The 22,219-nt window shown below is 47.9% G+C and overlaps 1 protein-coding gene across 15 annotated transcripts in view; it reads right to left on the bottom strand.

The window, feature by feature from the left end:
* The window catches only part of Scm (Polycomb protein Scm), a 426,899-nt gene that overhangs the window by 400,618 nt on the left and 4,062 nt on the right, over positions 1–22,219 (bottom strand). For 9 of the 15 annotated variants that reach the window (XM_070538219.1, XM_070538222.1, XM_070538220.1 and 6 more), the window contains one exon: positions 5,609–5,770. The exons of 5 other annotated variants lie outside the window; for them this stretch is intronic. In XM_070538219.1, the coding sequence (XP_070394320.1) occupies positions 5,609–5,761 (153 nt within the window). In that variant the 5' untranslated portion in view covers positions 5,762–5,770. Of the gene's footprint in view, positions 1–5,608; positions 5,771–22,219 lie in introns of those variants that run through there. One more of the 15 variants, XM_070538228.1, reaches the window with a different exon arrangement.

The following is a 22,219-nucleotide window of genomic DNA, read 5'->3' as shown; positions in this document are numbered from 1 at the left end:
CCTAGTTAATCAGTGGTGCGACCAATGGCAAATGACACTTAACACATCGAAGTGCTGCGTTCTTTCCTTCACTCGTACGAAATCATATCCTCAGTTTCCTTACAAAATCTGCTCGTCGGAAGTTCCCCGTGACTCTACTTACAAATATCTTGGCATTTATTTTTGTACTAACCTAGCCTGGAGCTTTCACATCGAGAAAATATGCGCTCTAAAGCCAACAGAACTTTAGGATTTTTATGTCGTCATCTGCACCTCTCGCCATCTACCATCCGTCAACAGGCCTACCAAACTTTTGTATGCCCTCAACTTTAATATGCTTCATTGATCTGGTCTCCTCAACAATACCCAAAAGATAAATTGGAATCCATCCGAAATCGTGCTGCACGCTTTATAACTTTTAACTACAGTCGTCAATCTAGAATTACCCAAATTAAATGCGATGTTCCCCTGCCGGACTTGGATTCCCACCGCTCTGTTGCTCTCCTATGCCTCTTTCATAAATACTGCTATAACTCATGGTCCAGCCACTTGTCGCTTGAAACTCCTTCTCGCACATCTACTCGACTTCATAATCATCTCAGTTTCAGACGCATTTTTGGCCGCACACAGTCATGCAATAACTCTGCATTACTGCGTGCCATCGCACTATGAAATAGACTTCCAAATAATCTTGTCTCAATAAAAGATCCTGCCAAATTTCGTTAACATTTGGAACTTCACATGTTCGCTTGACTTTGTTGTACGACTTTGTATTGTATTCGCCTTTGCACTGTTTTTGGACTTTGTTTTGCATTGTATTTCCTTGAATTTGTATGTATTTTTTCCAATGTTTGTTTAACAGTGTTCCTTTTTTTCCAATGTACAAACTTATTTGTTTCTCTTACTATGTTGTTCCCTTCTTTACGTTAAATATTTGTCATTTTTCTGTAACCCCCCCTACTCAATGCTCCTCCGAGCCTGTAGAGTAAACTGAATAAATAAATGAAATACTTATTACTGTTTAATTAAGTAGGTGATGGTGCTGCCACTGGCAGATTCAAATAACTGGGCACATACCCAAAATCATGTGTACAAAAAATTAGTTGGCAAGTGCAGTGATAAAGCACGAACTCCCCAACAGGTATATACAAACAACCCCACAAGCCCTTGTGGCTGAAAGACAGAATATGGTAGGCAAGAATAGACGTAAAAACATTCTTCGCACAAGGTGGTAGCAACCGTAATCTGACGGTGAATTCAGCTCACTTGCCACAGTTTCATTTGTAGCATGCATGCAGCATTCCCACCACTGCATAAGACTGCGATTATGGATCGCAAGAAAAAGTCACTTTAGTGACACCAATGTGCCACTATGTGTATGCCTGCTGCAAATTACAACATTAAATATGTTTGCTTGATATTCAGGTATAAGCATCAGCAGCTGTCTCACATGTGCCGGGGGGTCCATCTTTGTCTCCTCTCGGTACAATTAGCGCCTGCGGAAAAATCACTGTTCCTGTTGACTGTGTCGCATTACCAGAGGATAAAATGCTGAACCAGTTCACAAAACATTTTGTAGTTCTTCAAATGGAATTGAACTGAACTAGAACTTCATTTTCGGTGAACCAAAAACGAAGTACTAAATGAATAAATTTTAATGCTGCTGCTGCCATGGTAGAACCAGCAACATGACAAGTGTCTAGTGAAGATGGCATTGATCCTAAGCTACCAGCACAGTGCATCTTTTCAATGTAGCTTTGAACATACCCTTTAAATCTTTCAAGCTCTGTGAAAGAGCTGCCTTTCACAGCTACCTGTGAAAGAAACAGGATGCTGTGCCTTTCAAGGCACAGCTTCTTCGGAAGATGTACTGTGCTCTCAAAATGATGCATCACTTCATTTATGTTATTGTTCACATCAAATAAAAAGAATGAATCACACTGACACATTACAACGTGACCAGAGAATCCAGCACTGTCAGAAGTGAAAATAATGTGACAAGGGTGTGTTAAAGTGTCATATAGATAAAAGATAATGTGACCAAATTATGAAATAGCAGAATAAATAGCAAATGAATAGGCAAGCATTACACAAAAACACAATACTAGCCAGAGCTTAGGTCGGATGGCTTGCATTTCAATTAGTTTTCTCTGTGTCCATGTAAATGAAACTACATTGTCATGTCACAGCAATGCTTATCAAAAAACTGCCTTTCAGCTTTCAGAAATCCACGGTGACTCTAGAGCAGTACCTATATATTTGGTACACTTATCACTTTGTTCTCCCTCCCTCCTCGCCCTTCCTGTGTGCAACTTCCAAAATTACCCCCGAACAGCTTAGCATGTTGGCACGGTTACTTGAGCCACCACAGCCAAATACACAACTGGCTTGGCTTGAGTGCATGTCGTACACATGAATTCATGTTTTGGTGTATTAAGCTTGTATTGTATTGTATTAAGCCTGTTGTGCGGACAAGCAGGTTGAGTCATGTTGTGGCCTTTTTAACAGGCATGTGCAACAAGCTTGGTGAAATATATATAAAGAAAGAGACTATTTGGTGCAGCATGTAGCAACATTTTCTTATTCTCAGTTCCATACATAGCGGTCAACGCTGTGGAGACTAGAGAGACTTTTTGCAGTGGCTTTGTTCGCACTGGGATATAGTTGAATGTTTTTTATAGCAATTGTGTGCAACTGTTTTTTATATAGGCTCAGTAATCAAATTAAACAAGTTTTAATCCTTAGAAACAAACACACACTGTGGTATACAGCTGCAAATACGTTGTTTTAGATCATATTTATTTATGTTGTTCTTTTCGGGCTTTTTATTCGCAACCCGCCATGAGGGGCCTCACATGCATGCTCGCACAAGCGAATGCTGGTTGGCGCACAGCAAAGCATGGAACGCACGGAGTGGTAACTTTTCTTGACCGAACTTCCTGCACAGCTTCCACAGTGTTGACTGCCATGCATGGAACGGAGTATAGTCAAACAATTGACGGAGAACTTCTATTACTGCCATTTAGGACCAAACTCGGCACTGGCAGCATGCACTGACACCAGCACCAGATTCCCTTTGGTAACCTTAGGAGCAAAATAAGGAACCACTAGAATGGGCCTTTTTGATTATGCAGTCCCAGACTCTCTGCGAACCGTCTAGGGCTTCCGGTCTGACTAGCCCCGACCGAAGAGCGCATCACAGTCCCATGATCCAGCTGATGGGGAGTGTCCAAGGTTTCGTTCAAAGGCACCGTGATCGGAAGCCACTCGCCTGGCTGCCATCATGTGCTCTTAGCTACTCATAGATAGCCCCCTACCCAACTGATTCATTGGTGTGGTCTCCGAAACGGTGGAGTCTCAGAAAACTTAGAGCACGAGAAAGACACTGGATGTAGAAAAGGAACACACATCACGTGCGCTCACTCACAATTGATCTTTAATACACGTATGGTAACATATATATAAAGAAGGGATACATCGCACATGAGAAGACTAGGTAAACAAGTCTCAGATGCCATGTCACCGTAACAACCATTAAACAAACATTAAAGCTTGCATAGTGGAATAGCAGCCTGAGTGAATAGAATGTGGTTGCAATAGAAAGTGCAGTTCATGTCATGCTCTCACTCCTCGTGCCCCATAACCACTCTAATTAAGCTGGCTCATTGGCTGCGAAATTTGAGCGGAATTTACACACGGACATAGGCAAAATAGCGGTCATGCCACGTCGCTGTTCATGCAGAAAGCACCCACTGATATCCTCAAAGCTCATGACACCATCTAGTAAAGACCTGACACGTATCTAGGACAGAGTGCATACACACCATCTACTAATCCTAGACGTCAAAAAGCAAAAGCTCGAACTTGGCAACAGAAAAGATCAACATATATGTCAACAGCAATCGGCGAAGCTCCAATTGTACGCTGCACCAGCTACCAGCATGAAATAGCCACATGCAATGTATGAGCTTCCTCACACACCAGTTTCACTCACCTGAAAAGAGAAATCTACACTTTTGCTACGCATACAGCAATGAGCACGACAGATTCCGCGAAACACATCAAGAAAAGCTAGCATGTGTGTCTGATTGTTGTGCATCTCTCTTCGAGAACATGAAGGTTAGAGCTGCAGTAATTAAACCGCTTGTGAAAAACTCGCATGATGGCACACAAGCCACCGATGTTACAGAGGCGATAGTTGAGCGCACAATATTTGCCGTCCGGAACACGCAAAGTATGCAGAAACACACGGCATCTTTACAAAACATGGCATCGAACACTGCATGTCTCTTTAAAGGGCCCCTCAGCAGGTCTGGCCATCTTGAGCTGACAAGCACAGAGCATACAATGGGCGCCAACGATTGTGTTTGCAAAGAATTACATCGCTACGTGCCACGGAAAGGCCTAAAATTTCAATCTGAATGCCGTTTCCCTCTTCACTCGCAGCGAATCGGCCCAGAGAGGGACAATGAAGTAGTCGAGCTCCTGCGTCTACGTAATCGGGTCCGCAGTGTGACATCATTCATGGTGACACGCGGCTTCAACAATTATTCAAGACATCTGTTATCTGTGCGACCTGTTGCTTGAAATGACGAACTGAAGTTTACAGAAATAATAAAACACACAAACAGAATGTCTGCGTGTTTTTTGTCTTACTTTGCATTGAAGCAAGACAGATGTACTTCTGCTTTGTCTGCTTGTTCCCACGGTCGGGCGGTCACGTGCGCAGGTACCGAAACTATGCCATTTTCTACCATGTTCCAGCACGTGTTCACACTCTGCAATCCACTTGTTCTGAATTATACTGCTAATCATGTTTCCTTGTGCACAGCCGCGCAAAATCGTGCGCTGCGTGAATGAGACAACAGCTCGCTCGCGGCACGGTCAGCGGAAATGCGTAGCGCAGGAAGAAAAAAACAGCGAGGTGAAAAAAAATGAAAGCGGGGCCTGCTACGTATGCGTCATGCGATCCTTGAGGGCTGGTATGGGAGAACACAGGGAAGGAATTTCACTTGCGTAGGCTAGACAGGGAGAGTGGAGAGAGCTTCTTGCTTGGCAGTGGAGCCCACCTGCTGAAATCGTGGGTTCACAGCACTAAAATATTTCTATCTCGACTATTTATGAGCCGATTTTTCAAATTTTTGCGGCAGAACGTTCCCTAGAGGACATGTAACAACTTCCAGCATATAACCAAAATTTGCTATGGGGCCTGGTGAGGGGCCCTTTAAGAAAACCGTCGCCTGCTAGATGCTTGCGCTTGTCCGAGCAAAAATCTGCTGACAGCTCGGAGAGTCCACGAACAGTTCGAGACTTCCGGTCCATGAAAAACGAATGAGATTCTGGCAGCTCTCGGATTGGTGGGTGAAGCTTCTGAAGTTGTTCGAGCAAATCATATGTGGGACAGACGTCCCAAGCAGTGTGGGACTATCAGTGACTGATAAACGAAGAGGCCCATAAGCCTCCTGTGATCAAGGTAAACCAAGATGAGTGTTGGAAGGCAGACATCCTTGCAGACATCATTTTCAACTCAAGTGCACGTCATTATTACCGGCCAAACAAGAGCCTTCTGCTCAAAGTACAAAACGCTTATCTGATGTGGCTCACGCAAGGCAGCAACCGGGTGTCCTACCTTGAGATAGACACGCTTGAACTCGTGCAAGCAGTTCTCGGAGCAGAACTCCTTGCGCACGTGGCCAACGGTTATGGCGTGCCTCAGATCCTTGCGGTTGTCCTCGCACCAAGCGCAGCACGGCTTCAGGTGGCCCAGACGACTCCTGGACATCTCCCGCTCCTAGGAACATTCGACACTGAGCACTTCCCCCTCCTTCTACAAGAAGAATTTGATATGACATAATCATCCAAGACCCTGTTTGTAAGCAAAAATACAAAAGCAAACCCTGCATCGGCACTGCCCGTCTCTGCCTCTATTACCAGTCCATGGCTCATGCATGGGGCCTGTGGCACAGGCATGCAAAGTTGCCTCTCACTGCCTGAGCATATCGCTTTAATTTTGTGGGGAATAGATACTGCTCACACTTTAGCTGCTGTAGCATCACAGGTTGCTACAAACTTTGTACATCATGAGCAATATGGCCGACTGAGGATGCCAACCCATAAGCATTACATTAAAACATCTCACAGACAGTAAATGTTACACGAAATTTCGTTCCTCAAATGCAGATTTCACTCATAACAGCTTAACCAGTATAACATCATGAAAAGTGTGGCCATCACAAGACTGGACTGGATGCTTGGGCAAGTTGGCCAATCGTGCCGAGTCCAAGCGCAAACAGCGATGCAAGACAGAAGCATGTCACAATTTGCCCTCAACCACTGCCACAGCTTGCATGAGGGTCAGCAACGCTGATCGGCTCCACTTGCCTAAAAAATAGAGGGGCAGAGTGCCAACTTATTTTAGTGCGTACACAGACATCTGGTTCTGAAATGCTGGTGGAATGCACTTGGGGTGGCATTCCCAAATGCTAGCTCTTCCAAAGTGGCCTCCATCGGTTCTGACACAGTATGGGATTTGAAAAGCAAGGCCTGCACACGCAGTGACTGAACCATTTCAACTTTTCTTTAGGCCTGTAACTGGGTGGGCATGCACAAAGCGGTAGTTGGTGCTAGCCCAATAGAAATAAATGTGCGATTGTGGCCTAATGGTTAGAGCACCTGGCTGCCGTGCTGACATCGAGCCCACCATCAGGCACTTTTTTCCCAAGTGTGAGCTATTTGACAAGACGGCCAAATAGAACTGTCTCGACCCTTGTTTATCAAGCTAGTCTTGATCAGTATGGAACAGCAGTAGCACCAGGAGGGATCGCGAATAACGTAAAATGCTAACCATGGCAAACTCTGCCACGTCAATATACCACACTTGCTGGACCACAGAGATTACCGCACAAAAAGTATTTCTGCACTGGCAAAGTACTTGTAGGAACAGCACACTAGCACAAGACCTGTTTTCCAAAACAAATCCACCATCAGTGTTGTTATTGTCCTCCTCTTAACAGGTCAATCCTCACTGACCAGCCATGGGTGCTACAGGGCGAAGACATCGAAATAGACACAGCCCCTGGCACATGCCAAACTGACGGTGCAAAGGACCATGGGTAAACCATGCATCTCCAAGCAGGCTAGTTACATGCGATTCAGACTGTCAACCCCCCTTTGGGCTGTCAACAGAACGGTAGCCGACTCTACTGTAGCCTTATGATGCCTCGATGGCATCACACCAGCGAAAGATACAAGGTTGGGGTGCACGAAAGTTACACACAGAGAGGCAAGGCGCAATCGGGCACCATCCTGTAGGTGGTGTGGCAGGGCTGGCACATCATTGGAAGAAAACAAGTTACTAGCGAACTGAAATCGAGCACCGAAAAAAGCTGCCAAGCAACCCAGTAGCACCGTGGGTAAGCAGTCAAGAACTTGACACTCCTGCCATCGGCACAGTTGCCATGGCTCGGCAGTGATTTGTGCCTAATCTTAAATGGAGGAGGAGCACCTTAACTGCGAGCCATAAAGCTGGCCGCGGCTTCTAAAGATTGGGGCTTGTGCTGTGAAGAGGCCTGGCAAGCAGCAGCTTTGTGCAGTAAGGTACGAAACTAGTTGAGCATGAGACAACAGTCCCAATGAAGAGATGACTACAGCTCAGAGGCCATTTTGCAGCACGTGTTTGAACAGTGCGTGCAGGTGGCAGTTGTCTTCTGGAATAGCCCTCATGACAAACATGTAGGCGGGGCCCCAGTACTCGATGATGGCCATGTTGTGCCCAGCTGCAGCATGTGGTCAGGTTCACACACTGCCAAAAAAAGCAGCATGGAAGAAACAGGAGGACCACATGCTACAGTGTGATGGGTCACAGCCAGCATGCTTCTGACTGAACTCGCTGAAAATGGTAGGATGCATGCTAATGTTGCTCTTGTCTAAAAGCTGTGGGATCGCACGCACATCCTGATATCTCCAGAGCAGCCACACGGTTATCACGCCATAATCACGTGCTCGCTCGTGGAGAGTAGCGGGGAGAAGGCACGTTCACCACTCCTGCTGCTCTTCGCGCCTGGCCGCGCCGCCGGAGCCCAAGGCTGCGGCGGCGTTCCCGTTTCCTCCTTTCCCTTTCTTGGAACCGGGGAGACTCCCTCTCCGCCACTCGGAGAGAAGCGCTATTCCCCCAATGCATCTTGGTCTTTGGGCTGAGGAGTTTACGACTGACCGCATCTCAATTCAGCCGCTGCAACCGCCACACGCCGTCCCCCTGCAGCGCTCGGCCTTCGTGAGCGACTGACCGCCCCAGGGCCCGAGCGCGGATTCACTCTGGGTGAGCTGAACCCTTATCAGCTTCTTTTGTGGTTTCCAGCATTGTACAGTTTCTTTCGCCTCAGACATGTGGAACACTCCGCCGCTGTGGTTTTGTATTTCTATTTGTGTTTGCTGCTGTTGCTCTGTCGGTATTGTACTATATGGTGAATAAACACATTAAGCCTGAGACTCACCCTGTCCCTCTGGCCTGAACCAGCCTTGGTCGCAACTCACTGCGAACCGTGGGTTAGGGGTCACAGCTTTGACTGTTAGGGCCGCTGTGAAAGAGCTAGCAAGCGACTGCCGCTCCGCTGGCGCTGTGCGATCCAGAGAAGGGTCAGGTGTGCATGCGCGAACTTGAGTAATACCCCAATAAAGCATACATGCCAACTTGCGTGCAAAACACTGGAAGGCACAACACTGGAAGGGAGGGAATAGCGCACACCTATTTTGAAGTTTGCCGCAAGTCCACACTTTTTGTGGGATACATTAAGGATGATTCACCTTTAGATGCAGCAGCAAACTTGAAATAGCACAAATTGAGAAGCATGTTTGTTAGATAATAGTGACTTTTTCCATGGATTTCGCCTGCTCCAGGAAATGCTTTTTCAAAGGAAGTACGCCTCAGGTGTCCCTCCACATTCAGAAGGTGCTGAAAGCCTTAGGTGAGGGCCATCCAACACACACCCACACCCACACCCACACCCACACACACCCACACACACACACACACACACACACACACACACACACACACACACACACACACACACACACACAGTGCTATGCGTTCAAGGCCTTCAGTATGTCACACCAACAGGCCCAATGTCCAACATTATTCACAAGGAACACATTTGAGGGTACTGTTGGAGACCAACGAGAATTCACAAACTCAAGTTATTTTTCATGAAAATGAAACAGTCAATTCATAAAACATGACTGAATTAGTAAACATTACACAATATTTGGCAGAGTTATCAGGTATGCTAAAGCCACCACATGCTGCTGAGAACTTGCAAAGGCTGCTATTCAAAGCACCGTTTGGTAGAGAGGAGCTGCTGGAGGCACATGCATTCATGCTGTTGCCAAATGGTTCTGCGATGGCCACTTCTTGATAAACACCCGAGGGCAGAGGTGGCAACACCACATGGCCTATGAGGTGAACCTGTGCCTTAAGCTGATTAAATCAACCATGTGGCATAACAGCAGCACGAGGACCATATCAAATGCCTGGCTGGTACCAGCCAGGTGGAAGGTCAGGAAAACTCATGCCTGCATCTGGAGTGCAGGAACAGCTATGTCTTGCTCACGCCACAAACCATGCGTCGTCATCTCCATCATCTTTTTATGCTGGCTGATCTGGATGCCCTCTTGACCTGCCAGACACACCCTTTCAATCACCAAATACTATGCCAAACTACTTCGTGAGCAATTAGAAATTTGTTTTTCTTCTAAGCACCACCAAAATGTGGTTCACTGAAAGTGACAAGGCAGACACTATTACTGCTTGTGCTTTTGCTGGATGGATGGAGGCTACGCACGAACGGGGTTGTTGGGTTGCACCACCAAGCCCTTGTTATTATATTGTATAATGTCCTAGCTATGGCAAAAAAAAGCAAAGAAAAATCCACAATGCATTCTCATAACCAAACTTTCTGAACCCCTATTGTGAACTTTATTTTTGTACGCCTCCACTGTTTGTCGTTTCCGTACTTCTAACAATCTTCCAAATGCCTCATACTAATCGCTATTGCAGAAAGTTTACTTTCCCCCTGCTCTCGCTAAACCCAAGGGCTTCAAGGAGGCCAGAGGTGCCTAAATAGACTGCTGGGCAGATATCCTCACATTCTAACATAAAACATGCTCCATAGTTTCTCTAGCTTTGCCACTGCATGCACATGCTTTTTCTTCCTTGTTGTATCTCACTTTGTAAGTGCATGTTCTAAGACAGCCTAATCTCGCTTCGAAAAGTAGAGTTTCCCTTTGAGTTATCATAAATTATTTCTTTCCTGCTTTCATTTTTTCGTCTTAGGTAGTTACTCATAGCAGGTTTCTTTTCCATTGCCACTACCCATAAGATTGTCTCAGCCTCTCAGATTTTTCGCTTGACGTTCTTTGTTGCCATGTTGCTCACCATACAGGTCGTATACTTGCTGGTAAGCTTCCTAGTTCTTTTCTCCACAGTGAACAAACATTTTTTCTGTACGAATACCTGAACACTCACCCAGCCCATTTACTTGCTTCCATATCCCTCAGTCGTTCTTTATAATCAATTTTACTGTGAGCTTCCCCCCTACGAATCTAGTCCAACCCATATTACTCTGCACAGCTTCATTTGTAGTCTTCCCGAGCGCCCAATGCGAGGCGCCCCACTGACGTTTGGTTGCTATCGAGCCCTGGTTGTAGCACTGATTTCAAGCAAACAACCGCATTCCCACGTGAAAGTCCTGGAACCATCGCACCTTTGCACATACCCCGGAGCACCTCGTGCCTATTGTATCCACATAGCACTCTGTGCTTCATTATGGCCGCATTTCTCTTCCCCTTTACTGTTATTGTTTTTTCCTGTGTTTACATATATCTACTGCCTTCCTTTATCCATATACCAAGGTATCTATATTATGTTGCACGGGGTATTTCCTGGCCATGTATTTACATTGCCAGTTCACTGTTTTCATTGAGTACCATAACACTTGATTATTTATCGCTAAATTTCAGACCTATGTTCCCGCCTTTCTGTCCACAGATATTAGCCAGACGTTGCCTATCACTTTGCTTGTTAGCTAGCAACACAATGTCATCCGCATAAAACAAACCTGAAAGCTGCTGCTCTACTGCTGTAGCTGCCTGTACGTACGAGAGATTAAACTCAATATTACTTCTCTCTAGCACCCTTTCCATCGTCACCATGTACATCATAAACAGCAGTAGGGATAAGGGGCACCTCTGCCTCAGTCCCTTGTCGATCTCAACTTTCTCCTCGCTCCTCATCCCTTCTCGATCAACGCTAATCGTATTTTCTAGGTAAATCTCTCTCAAAAGCTGTAGACAATCGTCACCTAAGCCTTCCCCTTCCAGAATATCCCACCAAATGTTGCGGTCTATGCTTGTACACTCCTGTAATGTCCGAAAGGCGACATGTAACGGTCTCGTTTCTACTCTGGATAGTTCAATAGACTGAGTAAGGACAAATAAGTTATCTAGACGCCTACCTATTGTGAGGACATTCTGAAGTTTGGCCCAAGATGCCATTATTATCTGCCCATGCTTTCAGCTTTAATTTGATTGCCTCTCATCATCATCAGCAGCAGCAGCCTGGTTACGCCCACTGCAGGGCAAAGGCCTCTCCCATATTTCTCCAACAACCTCGGTCATGTACTAATTGTGGCCGTGCCATCCCTGCAAACTTCTTAATCTCATCAGCCCACCTAACTTTCTGCCGCCCCCTGATACGCTTCCCTTCCCTTGGAATCCAGTCCGTAACCCTTAATGACCATCGGTTATCTTCCCTCCTCATTACATGTTCTGCCCATGCCCATTTCTTTTTCTTGATTTCAACTAAGATGTCATTAACTCGCGTTTGTTCCCTCACCCAATCTGCTCTTTTGTTATCCCTTAACGTTACACCTATCATTCTTCTTTCCATAGCTCGTTGCGTCGTCCTCAATTTGAGTAGAACCTTTTCGTAAGCCTCCAGGTTTCTGCCCCGTAGGTGAGTATTGGTAAGACACAGCTATTATAGACTTTTCTCTTGAGGGATAATGGCAACCTGCTGTTCATGATCTGAGAATGCCTGCCAAACGCACCCCAGCCCATTCTTATTCTTCTGATTATTTCCGTCTCATGATCCGGATCCGCCGTCACTACCTGCCCTAAGTAGATGTATTCCCTTACCACTTCCAGTGCCTCCCTACCAATTGTAAATTGCTGTTCTCTTCCGAGACTGTTAAACATTACTTTAGTTTTCTGCAGATTAATTTTAAGACCCACTCTTCTGCTTTGCCTCTCCAGGTCATTGAGCATGCATTGGAATTGGTCCCCTGAGTTACTAAGCAAGGCAATATCATCAGCAAATCGCAAGTTACTAAGGTATTCTCCATTAACTTTTATCCACAATTCTTCCCAATCCAGGTCTCTGAATACCTCCTGTAAACACGCTGTGAATAGCATTGGAGAGATCGTATCTCCCTGCCTGACACCTTTCTTTATTGGGATTTTGTTGCTTTCTTTATGGAGGACTATGGTGGCTGTGGAGCCGCTATAGATATCTTTCAGTATTTTTACATACGCCTCATCTACACCCTGGTTCCGTAATGCCTCCATGACTGCTGAGGTTTCGACAGAATCAAACGCTTTCTCGTAATCAATGAAAGCTATATATAAGGGTTGGTTATGTTCCGCACATTTCTCTATCACCTGATTGATAGTGTGAATATGATCTATTGTTGAGTAGCCTTTACAGAATCCTGCCTGGTCTTTGGTTGACAGAAGTCTAAGGTGTTCCTGATTCTATTTGTGATTACCTTAGTAAATAGTTTGTAGGCAACGGACAGTAAGCTGATCGGTCTATAATTTTTCAAGTCTTTCGCGTCCCCTTTCTTATGGATTAGGATTATGTTAGCGTTTTTCCAAGATTCCGGTACGCTCGACGTCATGAGGCATTGCGTATACAGGGTGGCCAGTTTCTCTAGAACAATCTGCCCACCATCCTTCAACAAATCTGCTGTTACCTGATCCTCCCCAGCTGCCTTCCCCCTTTGCCTATCTCCCAAGGCTTTCTTTACTTCTTCCGGCGTTACCTGTGGGATTTCGAATTCCTCTAGACTATTTTCTCTTCCATTATCGTCGTGGGTGCCACTGGTACTGTATAAATCTCTATAGAACTCCTCAGCCACTTGAACTATCTCATCCATATTAGTAATGATATTGACACGTGTACTTATCTTTATCGGGCAACCACGTTTCGCCGCTTAACAACTGTAATCGCAGAGCGAGGGACGCGCCTGCATGTATCCGACGTTTCTGGAAAGTTATCGACGCTTCTATCCGCGTGTCTGTTGTCGCCGAACCTTGTGTTATCAGATTTCATCGCGTGACACGAATGGTGTAGAACTTTGTGGAAGACACGCGGGTCCCATCAGTTAATCTGGAACATTCGACGACTGATCTATAAAAGCCGACGCGCTTGACCTGCTGATCAGTTTTTCGACGATCGCCGAGCGTGTTCGCCGCTATCGTTGTGCTATAAGTGTAGCCTGTTTTGTGGGCATAGGTTCGCCCAATAAAGGTTAGATTTGTCGTTCACAGTATTGCTACTGTGTTATTCCACGTCACCACCACGTGACATCTGGTGGAGGTGCTTGCGCGTTCATGTACCGAACGCCCCCGCAAAGCCGCGATCCTAGCCCGAAGCCCGACGACAAAACCGACGTCGCCCAAGACCAGCGTGCTAGCCGCCGACTGCAAGGACTGCCCCCGGAGCACGGACTTCTACCTGAGAAGACCAAAAAAGATTGTGGACAAGGCAACCCCAATGGCAGCCCCAGCGTCCCCCATTGTGCTGCAGCAGCCCAGGGACCCTCCGACGTTCCGCGGATCAACATTCGAGGACCCGGAAACCTGGCTCGAGACGTATGAGAGGGTCGCTACGTTTAACAGTTGGGACAGCGACGACAAGCTGCGGCATGTCTATTTCGCACTGGAAGACGCCGCCAGGACCTGGTTCGAGAATCGAGAAGCCACTTTAACGACATGGGACCTGTTCCGAAGCGGCTTCTTACAAACGTTCACAAGCGTCGTACAAAAAGAGCGAGCCCAAGCACTACTAGAAATCAGAGTGCAGCTGCCAAACGAGACGATCGCGATCTTCACGGAGGAGATGGCCCGTCTTTTCCGGCACGCCGACCCGGAAATGTCAGAGGAGAAAAAAGTCCGCTTCCTGATGCGGGGCGTCAAGCAAGAACTTTTCGCAGGACTTATTCGTCACCCACCGAAGACCGTAGCTGAGTTTTCTGCAGAGGCATCGACAATCGAGAAAACTTTGGAGATGCGCACCCGGCAATATAACCGCCAGGGGCTCACGCCACAGTACGCCATCCAAGGACTGGATTCCAACGACCTTCAGGAGACCATCAGGGCCATTGTGCGCGAAGAACTGCGCAAGGTCCTGCCTTCGTCGCAGCCCCAAGTGGCTTCGATTGCCGACATCGTCAAAGATGAGGTTCAGCGGTCGCTTGGAGTCCCGGAGGTGCAACCCCAATTACCGCAACCACAGCCCGAAGCGATGACCTACGCCGCCGTCGTACGCCGTCAAGGTCCCCCTCCGAGACCACGCCAGGGTCCTGCAACGACGCAATTCCGTCGTCCGCCGCCGCCAACGCGCCCACCCGTCGCCCAGCGCACCTACCCGAGGAAGACCGACGTTTGGCGCACTCCTGACCACCGCCCGCTCTGCTACCACTGCGGGGAAGCGGGTCACGTCTACCGACGATGTCCATATCGGGAAATGGGACTGCGAGGTTTCGCAGTCAACGCGCCGCGTCCACAGCTTGGAGAGCACCCACGTGACATCGCCGACTACCTCGCCGCTACACAATGGAGCCCTCGACGACCATCCCGTTCGCCGTCACCAGGCCGCTACCTGTCGCCGCAGCGCCGACCATACACTGGCCCAGCTCGGGGCCGGTCAGCGAGCCCATATCCGGAAAACTAAAAGCAGCAACCGATGGAGGTGCGGTTGCTGTTCGTCGAACTGACGAAGATCCTCCGCCGCCGACGAAGACGCCGAAGAAACTACCTCGACGATATAACGACACGCCGCCGTCCCGACGAAGTCTGGAAGTAAAGAATACGACGGCGAAAGACAACCTGACGACGCGACGTTCCAGCTTCAGCTTAACACGACGCAGCCGTGATCCGACGCCAAGACCCAACTGCAACGCCAGACAAAGAACCACCGACCTCGACGTACTACTCGACGGCCACGCAGTTACCGCCTTAGTCGACACAGGGGCTGATTACTCCGTCATGAGTGGACACATCGCCGCCCAGTTGAAGAAGGTTAAGACTGCATGGGAAGGCCCTCAAATTCGAACCGCTGGAGGACACCTCATTACGCCGACTGGAATCTGCATGGCAAGAATTACCATTCATGACCGGACTTACCCTGCCACCTTCGTTATCCTGCAACAGTGTTCACGAGACGTCATTCTCGGCATGGACTTCCTGAACCAACAAGGCGCCATCATCGACCTGAAGTCACAGTCAATAACGCTGTCGGAAGATCAAGCGATACCATCGGAGCGCCCTTGTAGCCACCACGCCTTGAGTGTGCTCGAAGATCAAGTGAGCATCCCGCCTCGCTCCAGCATCGTTATTTCGGTCGGCACCGAAACACCCTCTGACGTAGAAGGCGTCATTGAAGGCGACCAACGTCTACTACTCGACCGTGAAATTTGCGTCGCAAGAGGGATCGCTCGACTGCACGGAGGAAACACGAGAGTGTTGCTGACAAACTTCAGCCAGGAGTTCAAGCACATCAACAAGGGCACGACGATCGCATTCATCAAGGAAATACAGGAAACCAGCGATGCCTTTGTCCTCTCGGATTCTGTTGCATCTACCCCGACGACCGCAGTTCCCGAGCCAGACTTCAACATAAATCCAAGTCTCCCCGTGATTAAGCAGCAACAGCTCAGAAGTCTGCTTCGACGATACAAAGACTGCTTTTCGACGTCATCAAGGATTCGACAAACACCAGTCGAAAAGCATCGCATAATCACCGAAGAGAGCGCTCGACCACTACGCCAGAGCCCTTACCGAGTTTCGACGTGAGAACGCGAACCTATAAGACAACAAGTCGACGAAATGCTGCGCGACGACGTCATCCAGCCGTCGAAAAGCCCGTGGGCGTCTCCAGTTGTTTTAGCGAAGAAAAAGGACGGAACCCTACGTTTCTGCGTCGATTATCGTCGACTGAACAAAATCACGAAGAAAGACGTATAGCCCCTCCCACGGATAGACGACGCATTAGATCGGCTCTGCAATGCTAAATACTTCTCATCGATGGACCTCAAGTCTGGCTACTGGCAAATAGAAGTCGACGAAAGGGATCACGAAAAGACCGCCTTCATCACGCCAGACGGCCTCTATGAATTCAAGGTTATGCCATTTGGACTGTGCTCGGCGCCTGCAACGTTCCAGCGCGTGATGGACACGGTTTTAGCAGGATTGAAGTGGCAGACCTGTCTTGTTTACTTGGATGACGTCGTCGTCTTCGCCGCAAATTTCGACGATCACCTTAAGCGGCTTGCGACAGTATTAGAGGCCATCAAGTCATCAGGGCTCACCCTGAAGCCGGAAAAGTGTCGCTTCGCTTACGATGAGCTTCTATTCCTAGGCCATGTCATCGGCAAATCTGGAGTACGCCCTGACCCGCAGAAGACAGCTGCCATCGCAAAGTTCCCGCAGCCAATCGACAAGAAGGCAGTGCGCAGATTCCTTGGCATGTGTGCCTACTATAGGCGCTTTGTCAAGGACTTTTCGCGCATCGCGGAGCCGCTAACACATCTAACGAAATCTGATGTCGAGTTCAATTGGGAAACGCCGCAGGCCGACGCATTTCAAGAACTCAAACGACGCATGCAGTCGCCGCCGGTACTTGCACACTTCGACGAGGACGCCGATACTGAAATCCACACTGACGCCAGTAGCCTAGGCCTCGGTGCCGTCCTAGTCCAGAGGAAAGAAGGACTTGAACGGGTGATATCGTATGCTAGCCGGTCGCTGTCAAAAGCGGAAAGCAATTATTCTACGACTGAAAAGGAATGCCTCGCCATCATTTGGGCTACAGCTAAATTCCGCCCTTACCTCTATGGCAGGCCATTCAAAGTCGTCAGCAACCACCACGCGTTGTGTTGGCTAGCTAACTTAAAGGACCCTTCAGGACGGCTGGCGCGGTGGAGCCTCAGGCTACAAGAATATGACGTAACGGTAATATACAAGTCCGGAAGAAAACACTCCGACGCCGACTGCTTATCACGCGCCCCAATCGATCCCCCGCCGCAAGACGACGTGGACGACGACGCCTTCCTTGGGATAATAAGCGTGGAAGACTTCACTAAACAGCAACGAGCAGACCCGGAGCTAAAAGGCCTCGTCGAGTATTTGAAAGGGAACACCGACGTTGTCCCTAGGGCATTTAAGCGCGTGTTGTCTTCGTTCACGCTACGAAACAACCTGCTCGTGAAGAAGAACTTCTCACCAGTCCACGCCAGCTACCTTCTTGTGGTGCCGTCAGCGCTCTGTCCAGAAATACTGCACGCCCTACACGACGATCCAACCGCTGGGCACCTCGGATTCTTCCGGACGCTGTCGAGGATACAGGAAAAGTATTACTGGCCGCGTCTGACCGCCGACGTCGCCCGTTACGTCAAGACATGCAGAGACTGTCAACGACGCAAGACACCACCGACAAGGCCAGCAGGATTACTACAGCCGATCGAACCTCCTCGTCGACCATTCCAGCAGATTGGGATGGATTTGTTGGGGCCGTTTCCGATGTCAACATCCAGGAATAAGTGGATCATCGTGGCGACGGACTACCTCACCCGCTTTGCTGAAACCAAAGCTCTACCGAAAGGCAGTGCAGCCGAAGTGGCGAAATTTTTCGTCGAGAACATTCTGCTGCGACATGGTGCCCCAGAAGTCCTCATCACCGACAGAGGAACGGCTTTTACAGCAGAGCTCACCCAAGCCATTCTGCAGTACAGCCAGACGAGCCACAGGAGGACAACTGCCTACCATCCGCAGACGAATGGTCTCACGGAGCGCCTGAACAAGACCCTCGCCGACATGCTAGCAATGTACGTCGACGTCGAGCACAAGACGTGGGACGCGGTCCTGCCGTATGTCACCTTCGCCTACAACACGGCGGTGCAAGAAACAACATAGATCACGCCATTCAAGTTGGTTTACGGCAGGTTTACGACGACGACGCTCGACGCCATGCTGCCGCACGTCACTGACGAGGAGAATCTTGACGTCGCTACCTATCTCCAACGCGCCGAAGAAGCCCGACAGCTCGCCCGCCTACGGATCAAGACCCAGCAGCGTACCGACAGCCGACACTACAACCTCCGACGACGTTTCGTCGAGTACCAGCCCGGCGACCGTGTTTGGGTATGGACCCCGATACACCGGCGAGGACTCAGTGAGAAGCTGCTGCGACGCTATTTCGGACCCTACAAGGTCATCCGACGTATTGGCGCACTAGACTATGAGGTCGTGCCAGACGGCATTTCGCACTCACAGCGGCGCCGCGCACGATCTGAAGTGGTCCACGTGGTGCGCCTTAAACCATTTTACGGACGCTGATGAACTTCCTTAGTTTGTTGTTTTCTTTGCTACGAGCGCTTTTCTTTGTTACTTTCGTTTGTTTGCAGCATCGGGTCGATGCTTTTTAAGAGGGGGGTAATGACACGTGTACTTATCTTTATCGGGCAACCACGTTTCGCCGCTTAACAACTGTAATCGCAGAGCGAGGGACGCGCCTGCATGTATCCGACGTTTCTGGAAAGTTATCGACGCTTCTATCTGCGTGTCTGTTGTCGCCGAACCTTGTGTTATCAGATTTCATCGCGTGACACGAATGGTGTAGAACTTCGTGGAAGACACGCAGGTCCCATCAGTTAATCTGGAACATTCGACGACTGATCTATAAAAGCCGATGCGCTTGACCCGCTGATCAGTTTTTCGACGATCGCCGAGCGTGTTCGCCGCTATCGTTGTGCTATAAGTGTAGCCTGTTTTGTGGGCACAGGTTCGCCCAATAAAGGTTAGATTTGTCGTTCACAGTATTGCTACTGTGTTATTCCACGTCACCACCACGTGACAATATTGCCGGCTTTGTCTCTTAACGCATACATCTGATTCTTGCCAATTCCTAGTTTCTTCTTCACTGTTTTTAGGCTTCCTCCGTTCCTGAGAGCGTGTTCAATTCTATCCATATTGTACTTCCTTATGTCAGCTGTCTTACGCTTGTTGATTAAATTCGAAAGTTCTGCCAGTTCTATTCTAGCTGTAGGGTTAGAGGCTTTCATACATTGGCGTTTCTTGATCAGATCTTTGATCTCCTGCGATAGTTTACTGGTATCCTGCCTAACGGAGTTCCCACCGACTTCCATTGCACACTTTTTAATGATGCCCACAAGATTGTCGTTCATTGCTTCAACACTAAGGTCCTCTTCCCGAGTTAAAGCCGAATACCTGTTCCGTAGCTTGATCTGGAATTCCTCTATTTTCCCTCTTACCGCTAACTCATTGATCGGCTTCTTATGCACCAGTTTCTTCCGTTCCCTCCTCAGGCCTAGGCTAATTCGAGTTCTTACCATCCTGTGGTCACTGCAGCGCACCTTGCCGAGCACGTTCACATCTTGTATGATACCAGGGTTAGCGCAGAGTATGAAGTCTATTTCATTTCTAGTCTCGCCGTTCGGGCTCCTCCACGTCCACTTTCGGCTATCCCGCTTGCGGAAGAAGGTATTCATTATCCTCATATTATTCTGTTCCGCAAACTCTACTAATAACTCTCCCCTGATATTCCTAGTGCCTATGCCATATTCCCACACGGCCTTGTCTCCAGCCTGCTTCTTGCCTACCTTCGCATTAAAGTCGCCCATTAGTATAGTGTATTTAGTTTTCACTCTACCCATCGCCGATTCCACGTCTTCATAGAAGCTTTTGACTTCCTGATCATCATGACTGGATGTAGGGGCGTAGACCTGTACAATCTTCATTTTGTACCTCTTATTAAGTTTCACAACAAGACCTGCCACCCTCTCGTTAATGCTATAGAATTCGTGTATGTTACCAGCTATATTCTTATTAATCAGGAATCCGACGCCTAGTTCTCTTCTCTCCGCTAAGCCCCGGTAGCACAGGACGTGCCCGCTTTTTAGCACTGTATATGCTTCTGTTGGCCTCCTAACTTCACTGAGTCCTATTATATCCCATTTACTGCCCTCTAATTCCTCCAATAGCACTGCTAGACTCGCCTCACTAGATAACGTTCTAGCGTTAAATGTTGCCAGGTTCATATTCCAATGGCGGCCTGTCCGGAGCCAGTGATTCTTAGCACCCTCTGCTGCGTCGCAGGTCGCAGCAGATTGCCTATATTGCTAACCTATGGTCTGGTCAACCGTCTATAGGAGTGAATTCTATATTTCTCCCCCGTTACCTTTATAAATTAAATTCAGTCTACTTTGTCGCCAACTTTCTGGTATTCATCTACATGTTAGTCTTTTCGACTGTTTTCAACAGAGCTTCCTTAAATTTTGGTCCTAGTTCATTAATCAGTCTAACGGGAACCTCATCTAGCCGTGTGGCTGTGTACTTGGAATTTTTCTCTTCGGCTTTCTTCCAGTAGAAATTTGTCAGCACCAGTGCCTTTTGCATCTCGTTCTGTCTTTTTTTCATGTGGATGGATGGATGTTATGAGTGTCCCCTTTGGGCCGCCCAGCTCTTGTTATTATAGTGTGGATGGATGGATGGAAGCTAGGAGCGTCCCCTTTGAAATGGGGCGATGGCAGTTGCCACCATGCTCAGATTTTTATTTTGCCTTTTATTTTTATCTGTGTTGTGTGTTATTGAATTTCTCGATTTTCTTTAGATACGTCTTCCAACCCTTTTAACCTTGTCACCTCTCTGCTTTTGAGCCACCAATCCTGCAATCGCCTTTTGCTAATTTCCACCGCATATTTATTTACATGACTATCATTATCTCTGAACTCTAGGGCCTCAGGAAGGGTGACTGTGGCCGCATCGACATCGGGATTGATACCATCACGTTTTAGTATGAGGTGTTCCATTGTTTCTACATATTTACCACACACAGTACATGTGTCTTCTTCTTCGTTAAATTTCTTTTTATAGCTCCGCGTTCTAAGACATCCTGATCTAGCTTCAAAGAGTAGGGCACTGCCTCTTGAGTTATCATACAACGCTTCCTTCCTGATCTGCTGTTTCCAGTATCGATATAGTTCTACACTATGCTTCTTTTCCATTGAATTTATCCAATTTTTACCTTCCGCATTTTTAACCTGTCGTTTAATGCTCTGTCCTTTTTCGTCCTCGTGTCTGGCATACTTACTGGTTAGCTTCCTAGTTCTTTTCCGCCATTGTGAGTCAACGCTCTTTCTGTATAGGTTTTTAAACACCTTAGCTGCCCACCTGTTATCATCCAATTTCCTCAGACGTTTCTCGTATAGGATTTTACTCTGAGCTTCCCGTGCTTCGAACGATGCCCAGCCCATATCTCCCTGTACTGCTTCGTTTGTGGTTTTTCCCGTGGGCACCTAGTGCTAACCTTCCCACAGCTCTCTGATTTACTTCTAGTCTCGACTGAACCTCTGCCCTTAAACACAGGACCGCATTCCCGAAAGTAAGCCCCAGCACCATTACTCCCTTCCAAATGCCTCTCAGTACATCATACCTGTTGTAACCCCACAATGCCTTGTGTTTCATTATCCCGGCATCTCTTCGCCCTTTTGCTATTAGAGACTGTTCGTGCTTTTCCGTGTACATCTGCCCTTTGTTTATCCATACCCCGAGATACTTGTATTCGGCCACTCGGGGTATTTCGTGGCCTTGTATTGTAAGCTCCTGATCAGTTGTATCGTTGAAAAACATCCCACCGGACTTAGCTGCACTAAAACTGAAACCTAAACTGTCTCCTTCGTCCCCACAGTAATTAACCAGAGTTTGCAAATCTTCCTGGCTATCTGCTAACAGTACAATATCGTCCGCATACATTAAACCCGGTAGTCGTTGCTCAACAACCTTTTCGCCTAATCTGTACGACAGATTATACCCTAGATTGCTTCGTTGTAACCTTCTTTCCATGCTTATCATATAAAGCATGAGCAGCAGCGGTGATAGAGGACAA

Source organism: Dermacentor albipictus, chromosome 5 (assembly GCF_038994185.2).
Source record: "Dermacentor albipictus isolate Rhodes 1998 colony chromosome 5, USDA_Dalb.pri_finalv2, whole genome shotgun sequence".
In the NCBI taxonomy this organism is placed as follows: Eukaryota; Metazoa; Arthropoda; class Arachnida; order Ixodida; family Ixodidae; genus Dermacentor; species Dermacentor albipictus.
Note: the sequence above shows the minus strand (reverse complement) of the source record. Positions and strands in the feature narration are given on the sequence as shown.